Here is a 27,519-nt window from a genome sequence, read left to right on the forward strand (position 1 = left end):
ACTGTTGGAATCACTCTGCGTCTCCTATACTGACTTACCCGGCCATCATCTACCACACCAGATGTACAAGTATTAAAAGACTCCCATTTTGGGGGAGTTAAATGTCTTCTTAAGTCAGCTTCTTTGAGCATTAACTCAATTGAAAGACACGCTACTGCCACTAAGGGCGGTTTCACACTACGGGTTCTGTCCTGATTCGGCCCCCACCGTGCAGCCTCGCACCACTGCGTCTCAGGCGTTGTCCCTTTTTTTCTCCTCAACTGGAAGCTCTGCACAGATAGGAACTGATGACGGCCCTTCGCCACGGCTGTAACACAATGTGGCATTTCACAGCCAAAGCTAAACATGAAACAGTGTTGTCATGTTTATTTTGCAAGAAAACAGCGGAAACAAGCTGCTCTCACAACACGTAGAAGTAACTGAGCAAGATTACTGACGATCGAGAAGATTTTAAACAGATCCAGACGTCAGAAATGATCAATGAATAGTCTGGTGATCTTTAGTAACTTGGGTCTTTCCTCTCCGCTGTCCTCATGCAGACAACTGCGAGATCATGGCAGTGAAAACAGTTACTGTAGAGCGCAGAATTATTCATTTAAGCAAACCTGTCTGCAACGTTTATCAGCCTATCAAAGGCGAAAACACGCGAGTTATCAAACACCCGGACACATCGCCAGTCCCCGTTCGCCAGCACCATTTTCCTGCGGCTGAAGCTGCAAATCTCAGTGTTCCGGGATCCAAACGATGTTGTGCGCCCAGACAGTGATCATTGTGGTCAGGTTACGTGGACATCAACAAAGGCCCATTCTTCATTTGCTGCAGAATCCTGCTCAGGCAAAACAAGCGACATGCTGTAGCCTCTCTAGTGTGTCCCAGGGCCTCCACCTTGTTGGCCATGCCGGTGGTACCTCACCATTGAGGTCTGCACAAGCCACTATATGAAGACTGATGCATGACACCAAGATACCTGAGCTCCTCCACCCGACCAATGATATGTTTTTGGTCAAATTTTGGTCAAATGTGTTCAGCATGTATCTGTTTGTGTTGCGTTCTCTAACTAAAGCTACTAAAATGTAAAAACAATCAATTCAATGAGCGTCTTGGGGTATGTGCCGGCAGTGGCAGTGCCCAGACCAAGTGGGCTGTGTAATTCATTGGTGTGGAAACAAATGTTGCACCTTTATGGCTCTTCTACTGACGTGTGTCAGTACACAATAGCTATAATGGCACGTAAACATAGGGTTATAAATAACTTTGTTTCTTGAAATCAGAGTCCTTGCTTATATATATTTCCCCAACAGCTTCTTTTCTGCTCTCTAAACAGTCCTACTCATCCCAATTGTTTTTTCATAAGTGGGTGCACTGACCCTCCTTCTGTTTATGCGCTGAGAATTCTAGAGGTTCTTGCTGCTCTGCCTTTTTTGTGTTTGGTTTTGTCTGATATTGGCTTCCATGTCTTTCACATGAAGAAACTGGGTCATGTTCTTTGTCCTTGTCTCACTTGCACATTTATCTAGGTAGCATTGTTTATGTATACTCTGGAAAAAATTAATGATAATCATATGTTGTCATGAGTTTTGTTTCAATCCCCATTGCCTGCATTACTGACTATGGGTCTACAGCATTTAGATTCTTTGCTGAACGTTAGTCATGTGTTTTGATGAAGTTTATGACAAAGCATGTGAAGAGCAAGGCCGGGCTTGAACTGATTTAGACAGCCAGTGACCTGGTTGTTGAGGAAGATGGCTCCATTGTTCATGCTCAGACATTCATTCGTCGATGAGGATGACAGAGCAGCAGGATATCAATACGTTGTTTAGAAATTTATTTGATTTTACTTTATTATATGATTTTAGAAAGCAATTTTTTATTGGGCGAAAAACATGGATAGTCCTTCAAAGTGAATAGTTTGTTATATTCATCTGAATTTGCTGTACATATTTATTTCAGGAGCATTTAGAAGGACGCCAAAAACCAAGTCTTCCTTTGCAAAAAAGGAAGATTTTTTAAATTTTTTTATTCACTGAACACTTATTTCAGGACCAAAGACTGTTTTTTAAATAAATATAGAAAATAAAATATAAACAAATAAACTTGTAGAAACTAACTAATAGAAATAAACTAATAAAGGACATTTAATCTAAACACTCTGAATAGTTGGTTTATAGTACAATAACAACATTTTAGGACTAAAACCTTACACTGTCATTTCAGCATCTGCGCTCTTCATTCGTCCTCGGTTCTTTTGCTCAGTCAGATTTATGATTTCTCTTCTTCGATTCTTCACAGTGAACTCTCACCTCTTTCGTGATGACAATGAATGGTTGCTGCCGAGTTAGCTCAGCAGCAAACTAGTTGGTCGTCACGTGGGTGGCTGCCTGACTCTCAGGACATGCCCCTGGTCGGGTCACACTGGGAAAGTTACGTTGTCTACAGATTCCTCATATTGTTCAATATGAAACCTGTCGTCACAGAAATTTTGAAATTAATATATTTATGTATAAATCTTACCTCTTGTTGCTTTAAGTCATACGTCTCTTTGTCTTGACTCAATTCCTTTAGGTTGTATCAGTGTTTTGGACCTTATCTGGAATTGTCATGTTGCTCCCCCAGTATTAGTACTTCACTTCCAACTTACTCTGCACTGCAACCCCTCTGATTAGTTCTTTTGTTAATCTCAAAAAGAAATCAATCAGACTTGCAGCCATGAAGTGAAGCAATTTTTAGAGCTATTTGTGTCCCTTCATCTTTTTTGGAGGAAATGCAAAATATGAAATTGTCCACGAAGAAGCACCGACATGGTGTGCTCATATACCGACAGTGTGAATCAATGTAGCATTCAAGCGAATCCGGGTTGAGATAGAAATCCACTTACAGAACTCTGATCACGATCAGTGGAGGAGAAAGCGTGTGTAGGCAGGTTTGCCTTAACTTCAAAAACACAGAGGTGCCGCACAATAGGGAAGTGTGGAAGGGAAAGCAGAGGAGATTACATCTCAGACACTGTGTGCAGCACAGTGGGGGGTGTTGGTGATTCTTTAGCGTGAGCACATGAATTCAGAGGAGCTGCAACACTGTGACAGAGGCGAGTATTTGGTCAGGGTTCACTGAGTGATTTTCTCCTAGTGCAGGCGCCTGTATGATGCATGCAGTGTTATCACACACTTCCTAAAGTGAGATTAAGAAGGGGATTCAAACACCGATATTGTACGTGTGCGTGTATTTGCTTAGGTGAAATAAACTGCAACATGAAAGATAAAAATCACATCCTGCTGGTGTGATTTCATGCAGTACCTATGAATGAGTCCCAGCACCTTTCATGTGCTCGAACAGCATCAGAATTATGATGTTTAGATTTTGCTGGTTTGCCTGACATTGTTACAATGCTTTAATGGAAACGTGAAACATGCTCTTTTTGAACATGGGATTCAGTATTTGACTGGCAACATTTAAAAACAGTCAAATTGAACACACTTAAAAATAATGAATCTAAAAACTGAAATCAAATCACAATTAAATGGCAGTTTTTCTCAGGTCTGCTGGTCCCTGATATGACTTGGTATACTCAATATTTGAAATGATTTGGGTTTCATGACTGCTATGATGAATCGACCAGTGAGGATGATGAAAAACAGTGGACCGATGTTGCCAAGTCCCACATTAGTTGCTACGTCTACTGACTCATTTGTCATGTGGTTGTGATCCACATTCATGCTGTGTGTATATGTACAATTATTCTCCTCACATAAATCTACCAGAAGAAAATATTTATACATAAAAAGGAAACCCCACTTTCTCTGCTTCACATTTGGCAGGCAGATGGTCTCAAGCGTACCAGCAGGAGCCTATCTCTGGGGATGATTTGTCTCCTTTAGATATGATGTGGTGCCCTTCTCCTTGAGAATGGACTGTTGCTTTTTGAGTGCCTCTCTGACCCGGCGTGGCTTCTGATGAAAAATGAATTTCCACGGTGATATGAAACAAACCCAGTATTCTAGGAGGTTCTACTCGTCTGATCCTTTTGGCTGACGACATTAAACACGCTTGTTCGACACTGACCTAATGGCATTTCGATGAAAGTCACTGAAATTTGCCTGGATTTACCTCTGTCTCTCCAGTTCCACACTTTCTCTAACAAATCATATTTGGGCGTCCAAGTGCTTGTTCTCTAACCACCTGGTCTTTTGCTGTAAACAGGAATTTTCAATAGACTTTGGATAGATTGTTAGATCAAAGCTCTTTCGGATCGCCAATTAATATTTGTTCGCGCTTACTGAAAATGAAACATAGATACTTTATTGGTCTCCGAAGAGAAATTCCCATTTCCAGCAGCATGACAGGTGGAAAACATGCTATTTCATATGTCGCTGAAAAAGACGAGAGGAACTCAGAAGTTTACTTGGCTTAGGTTTTGATCGGGGAAAGGCCTCTAACAAAACCTGCATAGAGCAGATTTTCTTCAGATCTTTCTAAAGACTCTACTCCAAAACACCTTTAGACCGTGACGTTCCAAATCCTACAACACAAATGCCTGACTTTCCAGCTGTAAGGTAACCTAGTCTCTTGATTATAAACATGGACTTTGGAACATCTGAAAGGACACCCGCAGGTACATGACCTTTTCCTGTCCACAAAACAAGTATTGATCGGTGGAGTAGACTTCAATTACCCCAGACTGTAGGCTATCGTTTTAAGTTGTTTTGACAATACGGTTCCTGCCTCAGATCCATTCCTCCCATTTGAAGTCAAACAAGTCACATACCAATCACATGACACAACAAATTCATCCCCCAAACTTTTAATTAGGGATGCAGTTTTTTTATGCAAGTGTACTTGTATTTTAGTACTTACGCCATCACACATAAAGTTACTTTGAGTATTTTTATTCTTCCAAATATATAATTGGTACAACATTCCTTTGTATGTTTTCATTACTTACATGGGTGACGGTCATGGGTGAAGTTTCACTGCAGTACAGATGCAAATTTTACAAAATTCAAAAACTGTGTGCTGCCATGAAGTGGTATCAGTTCCATTCTATGAGTATGAGTCTTCAAGCCTGCTGTCGGATTGATACCTGATACGATATTGCTGCATCCCTACTTTTAATAATCCAATTTTAAAATCAGTTTTCATTGTTGCAGTCCCACTCCCCGTATTCCTGACTGTAGTCAAAGGGCCAGACCACCGTCTCTCAGCTCTGGCTTGAAACAACACCTGTCTCTGAGTCATCATTATAGCCTGTCTTTCTCAGACATTTCCAAGAAGAGTTTTATCACCTTGAACCTGTTAGCCAAGTCTTGCCTGCAACAACCAGAGCCTCAGGGAAGTTCCAGCAGGTATTTCATGGCCGCAGGTCCAGTCATCAATAATCATTTTAACTATCTCAGCAGCCTCTCTACCCAAACTTGCCTGTGGGATTGGACATGTCCTCAGTATCCTTCAATGACTGATGATATATCTTGTCGTCTCCATGTTCGCTGTCCAACTGAAGTGTTTGCCCTTAAGCAATAGCCATAGTGGTCCATAGCCTGGAATTATGATTATTATTATTATTTTATAATTCAATGATCAATGCTAAATGTGCTGCTTAATAGACAGAGATTGGTTACATTAGTGTTTTCTGCTTTAGGATTTTATCTTCAGTCTCCTCCACTTCCTCTGATAAATGCTTCCACATCAGGTGTACAGTAATCCAGAGACTTCATTTGTGCAGGTTTATGCAGCACATTGATTGATGGCTTTCCCTGATTCTCTTATTGATATTTAACCACTGTCCAGCAGCACAGCTGTCAGTATCAATATCCACAGACGGCCAAGCACTTGGTCGTCCCACGTACTTGTTGCTCGAACTTTCCAAGATGTTTCTGTCACATTCCATCAACCGAGCAACTCCATCTTGGTCCTTTAACTTCAACTTTTCATTTTCCACGTGTTGTGAGAGCGAGAAGCTTATGGAGCATTGAGCGATATTGAAACTTGGCTCACTCGCCGACGATAAGCCTCTTACTGTAGTAAAGTGTATCATGCCAAGTTGACTGGGATTCTTAATAGAAAGGAGGAATGGGAAACAATAGAGGGAAATCAGGCTCTTTCAGAGTCATTTTGAATCAGTCTCGGTATTTATTTGGTTAATTCCCCACCCCTTTCTCTGTCTTTCATGATTTCTTCGAAAAAAATTGCAAATTAACTCAAATTAACAAGAATTCTCACCCGATAACTTGAGTGGCATTTGGAAAAAAAAAACAAAATTACATTGATTTTAACGTTCACGTGTACATACACACAATGGAGTGAATGGACTAAAGATAGCAGAAGCCATTTCATCCTTTGTTTGCAAAGATTTAAGCCTGTACTCTGTCATGGAAAACAGAAGCTTCAAGCCTCTCACTCAAATGTTTGAACCATATTGCCACTGTCGACTGTTGAAGATTGAGATTGAATTATTATTTTGAACCTCTCATTCTCATGACATTCCATTTAATACCAAGGTTGACCATGATACCCAGCTGCAGTGTTGGCTGATTGGTAAATGTCTTTTACGACTACAGCAGAATGCAATGTCCTGCTTGCGCATTAAAATGTTATAACAATTTTTTTGAGCTATTTAAAATTTTCAGTCCATCTATGTTGACGTTGCGACTACTGACTACAATTCTGGCTGCGCCAGTCTTTGTAGACAAGATTTACCACGTGAAAATGAACGTTCAATGGTGCTGGAAATGCTTGAATTTGACATGAGAAAAGTCCTACTTTCCCGACCCCACTTTTAACCTTTCAGTTTCTTTTCAAAACAACCGTAACATTCAAGTGATGATGCCATGATGGCCATTTAACCATTGGTTAAATTGTTGAAAATTGGCTCAGACTGTGTGGCTGTAAAGATAAGCAGTATTTCTGCATGTATTGTTTTATTTGGTGTACAGTGAAGTGATTAAATATTGGGTACTTTTGTAGACTTTCAAGTTATCGTAATGATAATAATTGGAGATCATGGATCACCTGTCTACAAGTGTCTCACAGCATTTCTCTTCTCACTTCATCATTGAACAGGTATTCTGATTGTCAATGGTGGTTTTGTGTTGGAGGTCAAAGGAAGGTAGTGAAGCATGTTGGACTCAGCTGGAGCTCGACACTTCTCACTGAATCGCCAACTCATCACCCGTGACAGGGGCCCAAATCAGCATGTCGCTGGCATTACAATCATTAATCAAGCAAGACACAACTTGCCATGGAGGAAAATACTCAAGTCTTAAGAAATCAGCACAGGGTCATTATTTATAATGATTTATTAATCACAGAATTAAGAAAAAATGGATTTGCAAGTGTTTTTACGCCAACTTCCAAACTGAGACTGAGAAAAGTGCCTCACACAAATGTTTAAATTACAGTGGTGCCTCGGTTTTCGAACGTCCCGGACTTTGAACAAATCGGAGTCCGAACAAAAATTTCGAGATTTTTTTGCTTTGGATTTCGAATGAAAATCCAGAACTCGAACGCCCCCGAAAAAAATGCCCGAAAAAATATAAAGTGCGCGGACCGATCAGCTGACCCACGACGCGCTTTGTTATTGTGTATAACGCAGTCTCTGTATGCAGACGTGTCACCTTATTTAATGACTGTTTTTTTTTTCTTCATATTGAGGTGTCTCTGGCACTGGACCGTGGTCGAGTGTCATAGTGGAGGGATGAGGCGAGTCTGGGACAGAGCGTTACTTGGTTTATGACTTTGTCACAGCCAAACTGCACAGAAGCGCACATTCAGAGCTGGACACGCACCGGGCACCTCTTCACTTCTGGAGAGACGTCACTCACTCGGCAACCCCTCCCACATGCAGCGGCCACACACATAGAGGAACAGCGCACCTGCAGCAGACACTCTACATTCATTCCTACAAAAGTCTATTTTAAGGCTTGGAACGCATTATTTCTTTTTTCCATTGTAATGGGAAAAATTGATTCAGATTTCGAACAAATCGCTTCTCGAACGGCCGCCTGGAACGGATTGTGGTTGAGAACCGAGGTACCACTGTATATATTTTCTCAGCGGCAACATGCTAGCACTACCTCTATCTCTTCTAGCTTTATCTCTTGAAAATATATATATTGTACTAGCCTTGGATTAACCGTTTTTCCGTGGACTCCATTTTTTCTATTGTATGGAAAAATCTATCCATAAATCTGCGTTGAACTTTATTAGCCAGGCGTACGTTACTCCATCTTCACCTTTATTTCCTGAGCATAAAGTTCGAATAAAAGCCATCTTCCTCTGCTGCTGCAGTCGTGGTGAAAGTACTGCATGACTCTAGTGCTTAAATAATTTATATGGGCTTATTTGTCTTTTGTTTGGCAGGTTGCATTTGAAGTCGTGATGGCCTGGATGAGTGGCCCTGACCTCAGACAGCATTTAAAAATCTGGATAGTTGAATTAGGATAGGCTTCATTATTCCCTTTTGCCAAAAAAGAAATAGCATAGTTGCAGCCTGGAATAGTATCGTGTAGCTATAGTTCTTGTTCACTTGCTGTGATAAATACCATAATAAAAAAACATGACATGGGGAGGTGACAATACAGTCCGACTGAATTGTGTGTACTTCCTGATGATAACTGATCATTCATACAATCTCAATCACTTACGAAGAGTACGTGCAGTTGACGTCAAATGTGTAAGGTTGTCCATGTCCATGGTTACCATATACTATATCGGTTTATTGTGCTTTTTCTGTATTGTTACAGCGTGTCTGAAGCACAAAGGCACAGCAGTGCTCAAGTAAGTTGGGAGAGATGTAATTCTTTTCAAGTGTTTACCCATGACAGACTTCTATTTAAATTCTCTTGATCGTTTGTATGGCTTTTTTTGGTAGCCTGCATACAAAACATTTTCCACCAGTTTGCTCTAATGCTTAATTCCCTGGAATTGCTTTGAACGGAATTAATTAGAATCTTGACTTCAGGGGAAGCTGATAGCGAACTGGCTGGAGTTAAAACAAACATTGAATTCAGTGAGGACTTTGCCTGGGAGTGAATGACCCTGAGCTTCGTCACAAGTGTCCCACTGATTTGCTCATGGCCTTCACCACGGTCGGCGTTTTAGACGGTGACTCTCTGTGTCTGCTTGTTTTACCAACGAACAACCTCTGATCTGGCTAAGATAGGTTTGTGCCGATCTCAGTAATAGACCGGGGATCGGCTAATTCCGTTCCTCCGCTGCCAACATATCTGTGGCTAACATATAAGAAACTAATCCTTTATTAAATCGCAGACAGTAGACCAAAACACCCATCCTTGCCGCTGCCTTGGTCATGATGTGTTTGCGGACCGTAGGAATCATAAGCGTCGATGTATGATAAGGACACAGGAGCAGAGGATTGCAATATGTCAGTCATGCAAAATCTAAAATTCGGTAGTGCAAGGACCACAGTGCTCTCTTTTAACTCAATAAATCTCATTTCTTACTTCAAACATGCAGCGTTTAAAACTGGTCAAGCTACAGTTACTGTATTCTGGTAGTGTGCTGATAGTAGATGGAGCGGTACTGGAATTAGCTTTGTGCAGTGCTAAAGAAGTGAGTGAATTCAAGAGAAATCTGGGTGGTTGAATAGTGGGGGTCATTTTTGACTGTAATGAAAATAAGAATTGCTGACAACAATCAACCTATTTCCCTCTAGTATATATATAGAATCTTTTTCAGGTTTTTCAGGTAGAGGAATGGACTTTCCAAAATGAAAATCCTTCGTCTTATATCAGCTTGACTTCTAACTGAAGCCTAAACCTTATTTTCCCCCCAAAGAAGCTAATCTCTTTATCTCTCCTGATATTTGATGCGTACAAACGGAGCTATACCTGGGACCTTTCCCTGGTACCTTCTCTTTTGAAGATATTCAAGTATCTTGTGGTCTTTTTCATGAGTGAGAGTAGGATGGAGTATGAGATAGGCAGACAGATGAATCAGTGCGGCTTCTTCAGTCACAGAAGATCAGCCTGTCGTGGTGAAGACAGACCTGAGCCCAAAGGTCTCAATTTACCCGTCAAGCCATGTGCTCTAAACTATGGCCACACAGTTTGAGCACCGAAATAGCAAGGATAAAAAAAAGCTCATACAAATGTAGGCGCTCAGGTGGTATCTGTTTCTGATGCCCACTACATACCTCCCTGGTGAGGTACTTAACACAATCGGGAGGAGGTCCCGAGGCAGACCCAGTGGAGCTCTTCCCCCGGAAGAGCTGGAGACCATTTCTGGGGAAACTCTCATCCTCTTCCCCACCCCAAGGCACACTTGGTTAAATGGTGGAAATGGATGCATGGAATTGTTGTCAAACTCCGAAATTGTTCCCCAGATATTATTTTGAGCCCAGCAAGGTATATCCTTTTATCTTTTTGTTAGAACAACATCTATACCCCAATTGAAGCTGGGATAGACTCCAACCCTTCATGACTGTGGGAAAAGGAATACACACCGAACAATGACTGTATTTATTAATAAATAAATATGAAATCTATTAAGAAAGCTTTTGTGTCCTTCTCCTCTGAACCTTAGTTCAGTAGCGCTGTTAGTGCCAATCTCATTTCAACCTTTTGTTCCACCAAGGTCTCAAATGAACAGACCATTACGAAGGATTACTAACCCTTAATGTGTGTATCATAACACTTAATCTGCCCATTTTGGCACCGACAGCCCCCGTTGTCCTCATTGTTGGTCAAGTCTTACATTATTGCAAGAGACAGTTCAACATACAAAATCAGAAAATGTCCTGTTAATGGAATTGTTTCCAAAGTCGACTATGCACTCAGCAGATAAGGGGCTGTTTATCCTGTTAATGTGCCACTTTAAATACATTAAGAGTGGGAGGGTTTGCTTTTTGGCGCGCTGCCTCACTAATCCAGTAGAGCACCAGAGACAAAGTGTTTTTTAGATGAACCCACAAATAATTGTTTAAAAAAAATGGGTGATGGCTCCTGTGTGGTGAAGAAGCTGTCGCTCACCCTTTAGTGACACAGTCTTGGGTATAATATTGTGACAATGGGCAATGTACACGGAGCCAAATATAGTCCCTTATCACAGTTGTGTCACAGCTCATAAAAACATATCTTTCATTGTCACAGGCAATCAATATTAATTACACTCTTCCTCTTTGTATCACCGGCCTTTAATTGATCTTTCTGGGGTGAATTAGAGAAAAAAAGGCAATCGATGTCTATTACTATAAGTCTCAAAAGACAACATCCTCCCCAACAACTTCCTTCTGGTAGTTGTTTGGGTGGTTGTGGACATTTTTCTTAGTCACCCGACTCACTGCTTATGGTAAATTGAGCTGCCTGATATTGTGACAAAAGGATTTTTAATGTTTCCTCAGAGTATAGCATAAAGAGCATTAAACAGATTACCATCACCTAAAATGTTCATTACCCAAACACATTGAAAAAAGAAATCGTTCAAAAGATTATTCTACTATTCCACCTTTTTACTATTTATTGTTCGATCAAACTGAAGTCTTTCTGAGCGTCAGCGTCCCCGCTGTGACTGTCTGATGCTGTTCTGCCTGAACTTGTCTTTGTTTACTGAAGTCGTGTCACCTTATCATTCCAGCTGTGCTGTGCTGAGCAGCTTGCTCTGAAAGTATGATTGGTTTTTGGTTGGAGGTGGTCAGTATGCAACGTGGCAGCTGCTGGTGAGACGGATCGCAGTGGGAGTTAGAACGGGTCCAGGCTGGAGCGCTCATGCTGGAGTGACTCCGGAGGCATCGCTCATTAACAACAAATTCTCTAGTGAGAAGAATTGATCTGATAACATGCCATTCTTTATTGATGCTAATGGTGAAATGCTGTGTTCAACACATGCGGCGCAAGAAAGAAATGTGTTCTGCCATTACAGTGGCATCTTCTGAGCACATTAAACATAAATCCAACTGAAACCATGTTCCCTACTTACGACTCCATGTCCTCAAGTCTTTGTTAAATAAAGATTTTGTATTTGCCTCCCAACATTATTAATTGGAAATTAAAGTGTTTTGTGAAAAATAAGTGCTACATAAGTGCCACAAATGTATAGTGTATTTTAGAACATGTTGTCTGCCTCACAAGATTAGTTTATAAGTGATTGGCTAAACTTGTTTTAATAATATATGGTGACATAGTTATGCATAACTATAAGAAAATCGGACATTAAATTGTTTGCATTGCAATACAATTTGAACACTTGGTGAAGTCTTTTCTTAAAGTTTCCCTATTGACCTTTTTTTTCACGAACCAAATCTCACATAATAAATGAATAGCTTTGCATCATAATGAAATGTTTGATATTCATGTCATCTAGTCAAGTTTACAAAGTGCTACAATGCTACTTGCTTGATGTGCTGCATTTACATTGAATTACTGACAAGGACTAGAAAAATGTGTGGTGTCCATAACTCTGTTCCAATGTAAGTACTCTATTGGCTCGGCTGGTCCGACCACTGATGGTGATTAAACAAGGATATGTTTATATGGTTTATATGTTTTTATTAACTCTTAAGACAGCCGTGATTTCCAATCGTCAATCGTCAAATAAAGGCCAGGGTCCGCACTATGTGCCCACTCTTTAATAAAAAAAAAAATAAATAAAAATAATAGAAAAAACAAAATACACATCAAACCTCAAAATGATTGAACTTGTCCGATTGGGCTTCCTGTGATGTTGCTCACAATGGGTGGAGAAGATGTCAGACTCCCCTTGATAAAGCATGAATGCTTAAAACCTGCAATGTTGCGCATCATGTCGGTGAAACTGTCTGTTATGAAACGTTGTCTGCAGCATAGAACTTTGCTCTGCATGGGGAGACTCCAGCTGTGCTGACTTGGGGAGGGGGATCTATTGATCCCCTGTAGCTGGGTCTTTATGATCGTCACATAAATACATGTTGATCTTCCTCACAGCCAGAGACACACTCTTCATCTTTCAAGACAATAGTTATCCAGCGTGGTGCATCATTGATCCTGTTGTGTGGTGCATGAACAAGGGAGTCCAAAAGTACTGTACAACGAAGGATGGAAAATAATGAATCGGCCACAACACACCGAAATGTGTTAAAACCTAATGACTCTAAAGTACAAGTCTACTACATCTACATCCGACTTACGACCGGTATTGGTTGCGACTAACCAGTCGTAAGTTGGATTGGACGTAAGTCAAAATAGCAGACGCGTGGGTTATAGGTGCTACTGTAGTGGTAGATGGCTGTGTGAGAGTGAGATGCAGGGATACTGTGCTGCCGTAACTGTTGTACGCGATGTTGGGCTGCTACGTGCTGCGGTGCCAGAACATTGAATAAAAATCTGCTGGCCGTGGTCGTAAGTACTGGTGGACGTAAGTAGAGCAGATGGTAAGTCTGATGTTACTTGTACTTAAATGGGTGTTAGATATACATTTTTTTTCTTTCACAATTCGCCATATGGTGGCACTTCATTTTGCTCACATCGCAGATAACTGTGAAACACTCATAGATAATTCTGGGGCCTCTTTAAGAAATACATAGTAAAGCCTTTTTTAACATCTCAGTCAACCAGATTATCATTGATAAAAACAATATGACATAAGCTGGTAAGAAACTTCTTTAACTTGCTCTTTGATTTTATTTTCTGGTGACACAATTGAGACCATTGAATCTGTTCTCATTCTTCCATATTAATAATTTGGGAAGCCTTTTGTGCTGCCACAAGACATCCATCCTTGCTCCTGATGTGGGGTGCAGTGGGCATAAGGGAGCGTTGTGTCACCCGAGTAAGGACAGGCTGTGTTGTGTCTTGAGGGTGTCTGCTTTCATCATTGTAAATGTTGATGACACAGGTTTGTTTCGGCGCTGACAGTGTGTCATGGAACTGTCAGCATTTCTGAATCACTGACTTCACATTGCTGTGATCACTTTTGAACCAGTGACGGCAAGTAGGGAGCTGCTCTTTCTCCTGCAGGTGAGGTAGAATGTTGCCCGTATGACGTGTTCCACCTTGTGTCAGCTGAAAAAGTTGGTTTCAATGTACATTCTTGAATGATCATGTCACATAAATCTACCAGATGGTACCATGATTGTCTACTTCCAGAAGATTTGTTCGTCTTCCCATCATTAGTGTTCCCCTTTCCAGTCGAGCCCAGCTTTTCCCGTTCAGCATTTCATATTAGGATGACAACAGTGTCTGATGGAATTTTGGCTGTATGCCAACAGCAAAATATTTTCACATCCAATCTTTCCAATCTTTTTCAATAAGAAAACGTTGCAGTGACCTTGCTTTCCCCTTATGTGGTGCTATTATGCATTTGCAAAAACGTGAAGAAGAAGACACTGCACCTGGAAAGAGCATTTAATTGTGCTTTCCACATATGCACATGTTGCTTTAGTAGCTTTAAAAAGTTGCAGTTCCAAATGAAAACATACGTTTTACTTGGTCCAAAGGTCTGTCTGTTGCAGCATGTTTGGATAATACAGGCTCCATTTTCATTTGGATGGTGCCTTTGAGTCTACATTTGCTGCTTTTCTAGCATGTATTTGTGGTTGCACATTTCTTTGACTGATTTAGCGGTGCCTGGATTTTCTTTTTTTTTCCATGATTCAACAGCTACTACTCAAGTGTCACACAATTAATCATCTAAACCTGTATCCTTTTACAATCCAAGAATTGCACTGAAAAAAAAAAAAAAAACCCAACATGTTTATCTTTTAGTTTTCAAGTGCTTTATATCCGTCTTCTGGGATCAAGATGTAATGGTTTGTGGTGATTTCATCTCCCACCCGTCGTTTCTCCTGTCCTTCCTGGAGAGGTGCATGGAATTATTCATGACATAATATATCACCAAAACCCCTGATGCTAAATCACCACACTATCACTGTTCACTATGTTGACGCTGTTACACTTTTGAAATGAATCTAATTCAGACTGAACACCCCATTGGTTTTCAATAGCTCTGTTTCAGGTCTTTGGCTTGAATACCCAGGATTTTACTTTCAGTATCTTCCAGCCTATAAGTCGAATGAATGTACATGTCCATGACTTGAATTTGAATCTGTGTCATAATGATGTGTGTACTTGTGCATGTGAAGTTTCTTCGATTCCTGTTGGGTCTTGGTGTCACGAGTCAAGGACGTGGAGCGGGACCCAAGTGCTGGTGGTGATAGGCACAGGAGGCAGGAGCGAGTTAGAAATGATTTTAATGTTTAACAAACAATAAAACCATAACTGAAAGCATCACCGAACCGGGACAAACAAAAGCAAACTCTGAAAGTGCAAACTAAAACTAGCAGAAGTCCATATACATGAATAAGAGTCCAACAGAAAGCGTCACCTGGAAACAGAGATGAAAGCACAATGAACGGAGATAGTCAAAAACCACACCAGGAAACACAAAGAGACAAAACACTAAACTCAGGCACCAGGGTTTAAGACAAAGTAATCAAAAATAAGCTAGCTAGCACACAGGACGAGAGACCGAACAACAGAGAACCAAATTACCGCAAGGAACTAGAGGAGAAATCACATGGAAACAAAGGAGTCAAACACAGGGAGCAAAAGGAGACGAGCTCAGGAACTAGAGGAGTACTCACAGGGAAAGAATGGGAGCGAACTCATGGAAACAAAGAAGACGATCTGGCACACGTTGCTGGAGTCCAGGTGCTCTAATAGTCAGGTGATCAGGGGTTTATTGGCTCCAGCTGTGTGCCACACAAAACAGGAAGGAAGGCGGGAGAAACCAAACACGGCACAAGGGACAAAATAAAGGCAGAATCATGACACTTCGAAGAGAATCATGTAAAAAACAAATTGGGTATAACTATACGTCAATAATTTATTGCCAATGCGTTCACATTTCATTTGGAAAAAAAAGGTGCAACACCTGAGACAGCAAGTGAACCTACTAATACTACATATTGAACCTTGTCACATTAAACCGTTGTTGTCAAACCGAAATCACCAGCATTGTATTTACCTTAAAGCGCTCAAAATGCACTGTTTTCTCCCGCGTTTCTGCCAACAGAGATGATCTCCTGTAGGACTGGGGTTTACAGTAATTTATATGTTGTTCAGAAAGCCAACCTGCCGAGCTCAGGTTGCTCTGGTTTGATCGTAGGGATATTAGTCACAGTTTACCTAAAATAATCAAATAATAATAGTAATAATTCAACATCATGGCATTTTCTCCCTCTTTTCTTGGTTGATAGTACGATGGTTTTCTTCTCTGTTTTTTTCTGTCTTCTTTGGTTCACAAAGTTAAACACATGCTGCCGTAGAAAGTTACATATCTGTCATTTTTTAGTCACTTTGAATGACACCAAAAAGCAATTGTGGGTGTTGGCAAAAAGGAGCCACTGAAGTTCCATGATCAGTGGATTCTAATGCCTTATTAGACCTGTTTTAATTTCTGTCCGCAAGAGAATTAAAAATGGCCTTCAGAGCAGTGGCTCACTGTGCCTTGCTAATAGTTCCCAAATCTTGTCTTTATCAGTGTGAGTGCATTTGCCCCCCTTTAGCTCAGGAACTCCCTGCCTTTGGGACACTGTGTCCTCCTTTTGATCTCATCTTTAATTTCACATTTTCTGCAGGGCTATTCTTGGGTTACTGTTTTTGTACAGTCTCTGATTCACACTTTATCAGAGAGAAGAGAGAGATGGACTTAGCGGGGTTTTCCAACATTGCTCTTCTGTCAAGATTTTTATTCCCCAAGGAGTTGCTGCAATTTCAATTAAACTCTGTTGAACGGGGCCTAGCAATTTTGTCGATTGTGAATGACAACCTACTTGTTAGATGACTTCCTGTAGCAAAGGTGTCACTGCGCATCTAATTCTGAAGCACCACACAATTGCTGGTGCTCCATGACATGGTTTGTTCCTATAGTGCATAGTGAGTTGTATTTTGATTTAGTGCTGAGTGACATTGCTCAGCGTTGCTTATGCATTTATAATGAATCATAATTTTGGACTATTAAAAACATTCACGCTGATACACGTGTATCACTTTCTTTTCACAATGTTGTTATTTAGAATTTCAAGTATTTTGTCAAGGTTCCCCTATGACATATATGAATATAGCGAAAATAGTGTACTTCATCCATCACAAAAATGGAAAGATTTTAAGAAATAAATGTACTGAATAAATGCATAAACCTCATTCTGTTACAGTGTCCATTCTTTAATCATCCAAATGATTGCAATTATTTTGTCCAACTGAGAAAAAAAAAAAGTTTGATAGAGAAGATGAAAGATCTGAGCAAGGAAAGAGATAAAGGAGCACAGCTAAAGAAGGGGGCACTTAGGGACACTTATATGATCACCGGCGCTCTAAAAAGGAAGTTCTGCTGACACAGTGTGTTCAATAGAATCCACTTAGACGCCCATAGAGAGGTCTTACTAAAGACAAAACTGTCTTTATGAAGGACTTTTCCCTAATGTTTGACTTGCTCTTGAGTGCTCTTCGTGAAGTGGAAGGGGATAAAGCCAAAATGGCTGAACAGTGTAAACATCATTCCACTGTTTGAAAAGGATTACAAGTATAATGGCATTGAAATAATAAAAAAAATGAAACAATTGGATTTGTCGATACATATATTGATTTTTTAAATGAATTAATAATGTCAGCGAATCAAATCCACCCATAGAAGAATAATAACTCTGGTGAGTAATGTTTTAAATGAAAATTGATGGGCTGCCAGTTTGAATGGTAAATACTTAATGCATGTGTTATTTCAGCTCTTAATAGGTTCTGATAAATTGTCTTACACGTGAATCTATTTTGATGCAGCCAATTTGCATATTTCAAGTTATTGTCCAATGCTGCGATTTGGCTGCATGTTTGTGTTTATCAAATTTATCGTGAGATAAATTCTGTCAGTGGGGATTGTTGTCAGGTTATTCCATTATTCTCCATTTGGATCTTTTTTTTTTCCCAAGTTTCATGAAAGCTACTTACATATTGTTGGCCTTTAAGGCCCATTTATGCTCCGTTTATGTATGAAATTATACCCATCCATCACATACCTGTACTTGCATGTGTTCTTTACGTTGGTATTGCTGTTCAACTATATGTCCACCAGGGGGAGCAGCCCAGCGTCAATGGTTTCTGACAAGACAAACTCCAAAACCAACATGGTGACTGTGGAAGAAACATTGACAACGTTCCGTTTGCACAAAAGTGGACGCAGCTTTGTTGGCGGTGGTTGTGGGGCTGTTAAATATGACCCTGGAGAATTTCCGCTATCATTACGTCTTCTACGTGTTCTATTAGGGCAATGCATTGGATAGTATCAGCAACTACTGCTCCATTTGGTCATTTGGAAAGGTACAGAAATATGTAATATTGAGCATAAATGGGCCTTTAGTGTGCTGACATACTTGGCAAAGGTTGGCGTATTTGGACAAATTGCTTAAACTGAAATTTGAGAATGCTCAGTCATTTGGGGTCATGTTTTATACAGCAGAATAGTTTGGTTTTGCTGCTTCAAAATGTGCAATTTTATCTTGGAAAAATTAAACCGTGATAAAATCAGGGTTGTACATAATTTAAAAAAGTTCATTTAAAGAGCTTTTCCACATCATTTGTCCTTGGACACACAGTTTGAACTCACTCGATTCAATCTCATTCACACATTAACAATGCATTGCCTAATGAATTGCATGCTGACCTTGAGGTTGTGCACCTGTAGCCCAGCAGTGTCAGTCTTGGCACCTAATGACAAGCTTCATAGCACACAAGGCAAGGGCACATGCACTCAACACTTTTGTCTTCGTATAGCTTCTTTTAGGAGCCACATATTTGCATAATTATTCAGGAAACTCTCTTCGCCTGCTTTTCTCTGTGCACTAAACATCCATTATTGCTGCAACATCTTGCTACACTCGATCCTTTGGAATTTAAGTGCGCTCTACTAAACAGCATTGTCTACACACCTTTCTTTCAACAAGGTTGTCGACACTGGTGGTGTGAGCACGTTTCACTGTGTAACATCAATTTTTACAGGACATAACAATGTTCTGTTCAGTTTTAGAATTGTTCGGTTATTATTATTTGTTTTTACAGAAAATATACCCCGTCTTCAAGCTCATTGATACTATACAGTCGAAACTAAATTATCTTGTAAGACTCATTGCTTGAGAATGCAGTCCTCCAAAAGACAGGGAGAGCTACGGCTAAACATTTTCCAGTGTTATATCCCACATGGGACACTGTTTGCCCTGCAGCTAATATCAGTATTTGAAGGATGGAAGTCTTGGAAACGGATAGAAGTCCATAAGGTTGCGGAAGGTGAGTTCAGAAGCCGGTTGTAAGCTCTTTGTATTCGGGCTGGGTTTCATGGCCAGTTTCCTCCATCAGAGTTTGATTGTGATAAGATTCTGAATCGATTCATTGTGATTCGTTTCTGCATGTGCTCTTGAATCATGACAACGGCTCAACTGTGTTACAAAATATGATTTCTTTCTCAAGACTTTTTCTCCCTTGATGTCTGTAAAATTGTTGTTTTGTGGCTCAGCCACCCCTTTTGTTTGGGTCCTCACAGCCTTTCTGTGATGTCAATAGCAGTGTGGCTTGTCAACCTCAGTGGTCTGAAGAACATCATACATCATGTGTGTAGTTACCATCGTATATGTCTGTGTTCAAAGTGATGTCCAGTTGACAACAGCTTATAAAACGCTCTCTACTGACTGCATTTTCTTTAAAACATCACCTTTCACACATCCAAGGACTAAAAGTTTTGTCCAAATCGTCCCGTTGCTGCTTGACATAGTGCAGTTTGAGCACCTGAACAGGCCGTTTGAAGCCTTTGTTTTACAGAGTGCAGAAATAAATCTTTACTAACAAAAGCTGTGGTGGCTTCTGTTATCTTTTTAACAAAATTGATACGGGACTGTGAACGCCACCGCTATTCATCCTGTACTTTCTCCTGCGGCCCGTACCTCACCTGCTGCTATTGAGATCAGATTAGTTATCCACTATTTGGGGAAAGTCTGTATTTTCTTTTTACATTTCTCCATCTCAAATAACCATAAATTGAATCCCAAATGTGCTTCTACAGGATGAGTCATACGGAGTTGTTTAGACGACGATTTAAATGTATAGAAGACTCATGAATTCGAGAAGCAATCGATACTCCAACAAGGAATGTCAGACTTGACATTGTGACTCCTTAATCCTTTTCTGCGCAAACACAAGATTAATTTTCTCATGGTTGTCAATGTGATTGTCCCACTGCAAAATCAAGGCAAACTCCTGATCTGAAATATGTTACACCAAATTTAAAGAAATTAGGTGTAAGTTGTGTGCAAGTACATGCAATCATGAAGCTTCATGAAGCTTCTCAGAGCCCATGACATGGCGCTATTAACAGTCATTGTTTGGTGTTGAAGAAAAATTTTTGTCTTTTACAGCCCTCAGGCCGAAGCTTCATGATGCACCATCATCCCACCACTGCTTCATTTGGCAATATAAACCTAACACATGAACTGAAGAACTCGGCTTATACAGGCGTTAAAACAAGACGCTGAAATAAACTTGTCATTGATTCGTAATCATTTTGGTAAATCGGTGATGCACTTTGGTGTGAATTGGTGATTAACATGCAAAAGACCTAGAAAAAGATGGTCTATCTTCAGCGGTCATAAATGAGGCACATGGGAGTTGTGTTTAAGAACCAGCGTGCTTTTGTTTACTTAGCGTTTCTTTTTTTGTTTTACCATTTAAATGCGTTCATAGGTCACATCAATATCGTCAGGCTTGTTTGTTTGGGGGAGTACGGCACATCGTATGAGTGCTGAAGTTTGTTTTAACAAGCAATTAAAATAAAGGAAATATGCCAAGGGAAACAAGGGCGCATGTAGGTGTGAGTGCATATTGATGCAACTTGTTGTTGAAAAGCTCAACAGTGCAATGAGAGTTTATTAGTTTTAAGGCATTATTAGTTCTCTAGACTTTCCAAATGCAATGGTGCATCCAAAATGTTATATTTATTTAGTGTACATTTTGACACAACTTTGACTCTTCAAAAGCATCCTAAAAGGAGATTCCCAAAAAAAACAGTTTTGTCTCTGGATTTTCCTTTGCTTGCCAGTTCTTTTTAAAACAGAAGTTCAGTCATGAGTGTCGGAGGCTTATTTAGTCAGATATTGTGTATTTTGCTGAAGTTGGGACAGACAAGTTGAAGACATCATGCTCAATAGTCCAGAATAATTAAAGGCCAAAATAGAAGAAATGGAAGACTCATCATGTCTGCACCACAAACTCAAGGTCCGGGGATAAATTCCAGCCCATATTGTGATTTTATCTGGCCTCCAATAGCTTTTAGCACATAATTAGGGAAAAAAAAACTAAATAAAACAACAATAATAGTATTGAATGTTTGAGAACACAGACACAAAAAAATGACAGTAAAAGACTGAAGATGTAGTATAAAATTATATTTAGGAAAAATTTAATGATTAGCCTCTCCCGATCAAACCAGTTCATACAGCAGTTGACTTGCAATGAGCTTAAATATGACACTGTAAACTAAAATGCAATACAGTGGTACCTCGGTTTTCGAACGTCCCGGAATTCTGACAAATCGGAGTTCGAACAAAAAATTCGAGATTTTTTTGCGTCTGATTTTGAACGAAAATCCAGAACTCGAATGCCCCCGAAAAAAGCCTGAAAAAGCATAACGTGCGCGGACCGGTCAGCTGACCCACGATGCGCTATGTTATTGTGTATAACGTAGCCTCTGTAAGCAGATGTGTCCCGTTAGCTACATTTACTGACTGTTTTTTCTTCATATTGAGGTGTAAAACCTTTCCTTTCTCCACACTGGACCGTGGTAGAGTGTCACAGGGGAGGTGCTCATCGACACCTCAGAGGCTGGAGCACACACTCCAGGGTTTGATGTCCTGTTGTGGGCTGGAGCTGGGACAGGGATGAGGCGAGTCTGGGACAGAGCGTTACTTGGTTTATGACTTTGTCACAGCCAAACTGCACAGAAGCGCACATTCAAACTGGACACGCACCGGGCACCTCTTCACTTCTGGAGAGACCTCACTCACTCGGCAACCCCTCCCACATGCAGCGGCCACACACATAGAGGAACAGCGCACCTGCAGCAGACACTCTACGTTCACTCCTACAAAAGACTATTTTAAGGCTTGGAACGCATTATTTCTTTTTCATTCATTGTAATGGGAAAAATCGATTCAGATTTTGAACAAATCGCTTCTCGAACGGCCGTCTGGAACGGATTGTGGTCGAGAACCGAGGTACCACTGTATTTAAGATGTAAGTAAGAGGTCCACTGAACCTGTTTTGTGAAACTGAAAATATCGAGTTTCCCCTCAATTCCTGTACAACTGACTTTTCACGAAACCTGAGACGAGACCCAAAACCAGATGGAGAATAGCGCTGTTACCGCTAGAGAACATCTTCGACATACAGTTTCTAATATTTTTTTGCAATGATATATGAATAATTTGTTAACCTTTACGGTCTTCATTGTGAAGCGTGGGAAGCAGTGGTCCCTTGTCAAATACAGTGTAGGTTTACAAGAATAGACATCACAGAAGGAAATTAAGAAGTAATAAATTGCTAGTCCAAATGGATTTCTGAAATACACACATATACAATACAATACAATAAAATTAATATAGATGGTCGAGTATTGCAGAAGTGATAAGTGCAAATGTGCGCGTAATTATGCATGAGATTTAGGTATTGATCATGTACAGATTTACATTTGAAACCGTGCTCGTGGTCGTCGGCAGCCATTAAAATCACACCCTTGAAAACAACTTTCATCCGCAAACCATTTCAGCAAATCAGCCAATTAAGACAGGCTAATTCATTACGTTACCTTCGCGAAGTGATGTATGTTTATAATCAATATTTCTTTTTTTTTGTTTTCTTCTTCCTCCGATTTAAGTCTGTGGTCTCTAATTTCACAAAGTTAGAAGTTCATCAGTTCTGGTGGTCCACCATTGCCCCAGCAGACGGTGGCCGTGCCCTCACAGTCTTCCACCTGCCGCGGATGGATATGATGAAAAGTTCTGTCACTTTCACTTCTGGATAATATTGTGCATGGGTGCCTCGTAACACCAGCGGCCAAAGCTCATGTCAACCTCCCCTGCTCGTTCACACTGACCCACAGTCAGCAGGTTAATATCCCGCTGCACCCAGGGCTATTTGTCATTTTCCACCTGCTGTTGACGGATGATCGCAGGTTTCCACACCTTTGTCATGGGGGTGACGACAAGTGCGTTGGAATCCGCTGCCTTTACATGGTCTTTAATCACACAGCGATGCAAATAGATCTCTGCGCTGTCACCCATATATGGACAAAATAGATGAACCCTCATCTGTTTCCAACTCAATTTTTCTTTTTCCATTCAGCCATATTGATTGTTTATTCTCATTTTAATCCCAAATGTGGATGTATTTTCATGGTGTATGGTTTTTCTGTGAGATATCTGCAGCAAATGGTTTCTAATGCATGATATTTCTTCATTTAATATACATGAGCCTTCATCATCGCTGGGGTTATGTTCCAAAACCTCTCACCAAGAAATGAAAATCCACAATCTAGTCTTGCGTTGATGACAATAAACCGGTGTAAGCTGTTTATAAATAGTAATTATTGGATGTTTAAACACTTCCCGAATATGTTTTTAATAGGGATGCACCAAAATAAAATTCATTTTGTTTCAGTTTCAAATAGAATTCCTTTTTTTTTCTGGCTTTTTCACCAGCAGCCATTATATGAATGTTGAGAGAGAGTGTTTTTGCGTGATTGACATTCCTCCCATCAGGTCTTTCTTGAAAATTATGGTGCTGCCAGAGGATGAGGAGCATTCTTCTTTTTCATTTATCATTTCAGACAGACGGACAGTCAGTCAGACAGTCTTCCAATTTTAAAATGACCACCTTAAAAATCATGCCAGCAATTCAAATTTGAATGAGCTAATATTTGGCATGGAAAGTTTAAAGAAGCATCTCAGAGTCACGGTCGTCCTGTCTTTTTTTGTGCGTGTATTTTGTGTCACTGCCATCCCACTTCATGGATCAATTCCTTGACATACTTGCCTTTTAGAATTACACTTCAGTTGTTGATGCCAGGCTTCTGAAAATATTAAATTCCAAGAGTTTTGAGTCTTTGTTTCCAACCATCTTCCTTCTCAGCTCAGTTGATTGGATTATTCAAAGAACACAGTTTCTGAATCATAGCGATGCTCGTGGTTTAGAGTGTGAACTATGAGGTAAAAGCATTCCTTAGAAGGAGCCAAGTTTAAGATGTTCTCTCTTTGGAGTGATTGTGTTGTTAGATACTTTGGACCTGCGAAAACAGCTTTTCAATGGCTCCCACTGTTTCCCTACCTAGAAAGTTTGTTTGGGCTTTTTGCATTTTCTGATTATTATTTTTTTTTAAGTCTTGAATTTTACTTTTGGGCCTTACTAGGCTCATACAATTCCGCAACATATTCTCATTTTTTTCTGTGCTTTTCTGTCTAACATGTGAGAATGTCATCCTCTGCCCCTGAAGCTGTTCCCTACTGCTCTGAAATATGTAAAACACAATCAAAGTCATAAAATGACTGGACTATTCTGGAGTATTCCTGAAATCAAATCCATCAAATAAATGACGTAGCGATGTTTGATACGTCCACATTGCGCTGCTCGTCTTGTATCACTCATTTTATTGAGCGCAATAAATTATGTCCATTTTTGTCAACACTTTCACAATTTTTACTGCAGCATTTACTGCTTTTTACAGTAAATTGATCGCTTCTTTCTTTTTATTTCTTCTCTTCTATTCTCGACAGAGATGTCCGGAACAGGCGAGGACATTTCCCAGGTCCACTGGAAGCAGCAGTGGCTCGAAAATGGAACCCTGTACTTCCATGTGTCGATGACAGAATCGGAAATTCCTCCTCAGACGACACAGCCGTCAGCCCGGGAACCTGCGCACGCTCTTCATGAACACATGCACCTGCTCCACATATCTGTCATGGTAAATTCTTTTCTATGAATGGATGAAGTTGACTGGGTGTTAAATATTTTGGCCTCATCTTCCATTTTACTTACACGAGCTATTATTGGGCTCTTTTGTTGTTTTGTTTAGTTGTTAAAGGATGAACAACCTAGTTTAGTTGTTGGGGATTATTTATGTTTAAGATTACAGAACATAATCCCTAGTATTTAGTTATTGTTATATGTTGTAGTTGAGCATATGAGCATTATAGTTTTTGTTTTACAGTTAGGCCTCTCTCAGGGGTGTTGGTATTGCAATAGGTTTTTACATTCATTTACTTAATGTGCGTACTGTGGTGTGTACCATAATTCTATACTCTTAAGTCGCTTCTTTTTTCTTCCGGTCTGAACCTTGCTGCTTGGACAACGGCATATGGATTTTTACCGGCTAAAGAGTGTCATGCTGCCAAAATATCGAGCCTTGTCACATCGATGAAATGTCATCAACCGATGAAATCACAGGTGTTTTATTTACCTTTAAGATCTCACTATCCGCTGTTTTCACCCACGTGGCTGAAGTGCCGCCAACAGAGCCGAACTCCTCCAGAACCGGAGATGGAACGCAGCAGCTGAGAGGCTGTGGTGTCGGCCAAAGCAGCGCATCATAAGCTCTTTAATGTAAATGAAAGGTGCGATGAGTGTGATTCAAGTTCAGAACATTGCAGAGTTTGTTTCATGAGTCAGTCTCGATACTGGTCTGATACTGATACCTCGTGCATTTTTGAACCGGGTGTACCACAGACCTTTCTGCGGTGCAGACAGCACCACTACACCCACGGCTTATAGACTGGAGCGACTTATACAGGACTGTCTCAGAAAATTAGAACTAGTGCCAAAACCACCAGTCACTGGTGGTACTGACCATGGCATTACTGTCCTGGATTGGCCTGCCAATTCCCCAATTCACCCAATTGTGAAGAAGAAGCTGAAAGACATCAGACCCAACAATACAAATGAGCTAAAGGCCACTATTGAAGCATCCTGGGCATCCATAACACCTCAGCAATGCCACAGGTTGATTGCCTCCATGCCACGCCGCATTGATGCAGTAATCCGTGCGAAAGGATTCTCAACCAAGTACTGAGTGCATTAATGGGCATTTTCAAATGATTGAATTTGTTTTTTTTGCTGTTTTACATTTTTTCACTTGGTCTGAGGAAATATTCTAATATTTTGAGATAGGATTTTTTTGTTCTCTTAAGCTGTAAGCCATAATCAGCAATATTACAATAATAAAAGGCTTGCAATATTTCAGTTGATTTGTAATGAACCCAGAATGTATGACATTTTAGTTTTTTAAATTGCATTACAGAAAATAAAGAACTTTATCACAATATTCTAATTTTCTGAGACAGTCCTGTATATGAAGAAGATCTATTCTCCGTCTCAAATTTAGTGGGCGCACTCTATAGTTTTTAGGTATCTAAACTGTGACAGGGCGGGTAATAGGGGAAAAAAGCGAGGAATAATGGGTTGGCCACATTGTTACTGATATGGAGCACACAGAAGTTTTTATTACATATACAATTTATAATTTGGTCATTTTAAATAGTTTTTCACGTGTAGCAGTTAATGATGTTTGAAATCAGATGGCACACTGACGCTGCTGGAAACAGACAGCTACTTTAAACAAGGTCGGTCCATTGATGGTTAACCAGCTTTGTTCCAAGCACAATGGGACCGCACTGAACAGGATTGTCCAGAAGTCAATTTCCTGTCTCCCTGTTGGGCGAGCTGCACTTGCCATTGTTGGAGTCAGAAAGTCTCATTGAGTGTCCAAAAAAGCAAGACCATAGGACGCTAAACTTGACTCATGAGTATTGTTGGTTCCCCGTTCCATTACACCCTGTAAGCATGAAGTGTCACAGGGGACGTGCTCTCCTCGTTCAAGTGCGTCCTGGACCCTTGACTCCTTACAGTACTTACTTTAGGTGTCATCATCCGTGATGTCACTGACTGTGGAAACATCTTGTTTTAGGTGAAACTTAAAAGCTCATTATCCATTTGTGTCACTTGAGTTTTCAATTTCAGCTTGTTAGCACTTCCTCTGTGGAATTATTATCGCTTGTCTTCCAACTGTTACCTTCCCATCAATTCTATTGCCGCCCTTCTCCCCACCGCTGTACTCGCATCTAACACCACTCCACCTGCTGAACCACGCGAATGAAATCCTCTCTCTTCCTTTCCCACCTTAAAGCTGTTTTTATGTCACTGTACCACAGCCACATGTGTGTGACAGTACGCTGCCAAGAGTGTTGCTTGAATTAATGCTTCACACATTTGTCAGCGATGGAAATGATTCTCACTTGTGGTTTGAAAATCAAACTTTGTTCAAAACTTATTTATTAGAATTGCATGATTCTATTTCAGGGAAATACACCCCTTAGCCTAAGTACAAATCGTGTCTGATGAAGCAGAAAACAAACACAACAAACAAATAACTCAATACAAATCACAATTTTGTTTAGATTTCCTGTCTTTAATTCACAATTTCTAACTCTGATTCTTGTCTTGGTGTCAGAGG

The 27,519-nt window shown here is 40.3% G+C and overlaps 1 protein-coding gene across 2 annotated transcripts in view; it reads left to right on the forward strand.

Moving 5' to 3' along the window:
* The window catches only part of LOC128768919 (astrotactin-2-like), a 301,659-nt gene that overhangs the window by 27,950 nt on the left and 246,190 nt on the right, over positions 1 to 27,519 (forward strand). For both annotated transcript variants that reach the window (XM_053882198.1, XM_053882256.1), the window contains exon 2: positions 24,788 to 24,975. In XM_053882198.1, the coding sequence (XP_053738173.1) occupies positions 24,788 to 24,975 (188 nt within the window). The remainder of the gene's footprint in view (positions 1 to 24,787; positions 24,976 to 27,519) is intronic.

Source organism: Synchiropus splendidus, chromosome 1 (genome assembly GCF_027744825.2).
Source record: "Synchiropus splendidus isolate RoL2022-P1 chromosome 1, RoL_Sspl_1.0, whole genome shotgun sequence".
Lineage (NCBI taxonomy): Eukaryota > Metazoa > Chordata > Actinopteri > Syngnathiformes > Callionymidae > Synchiropus > Synchiropus splendidus.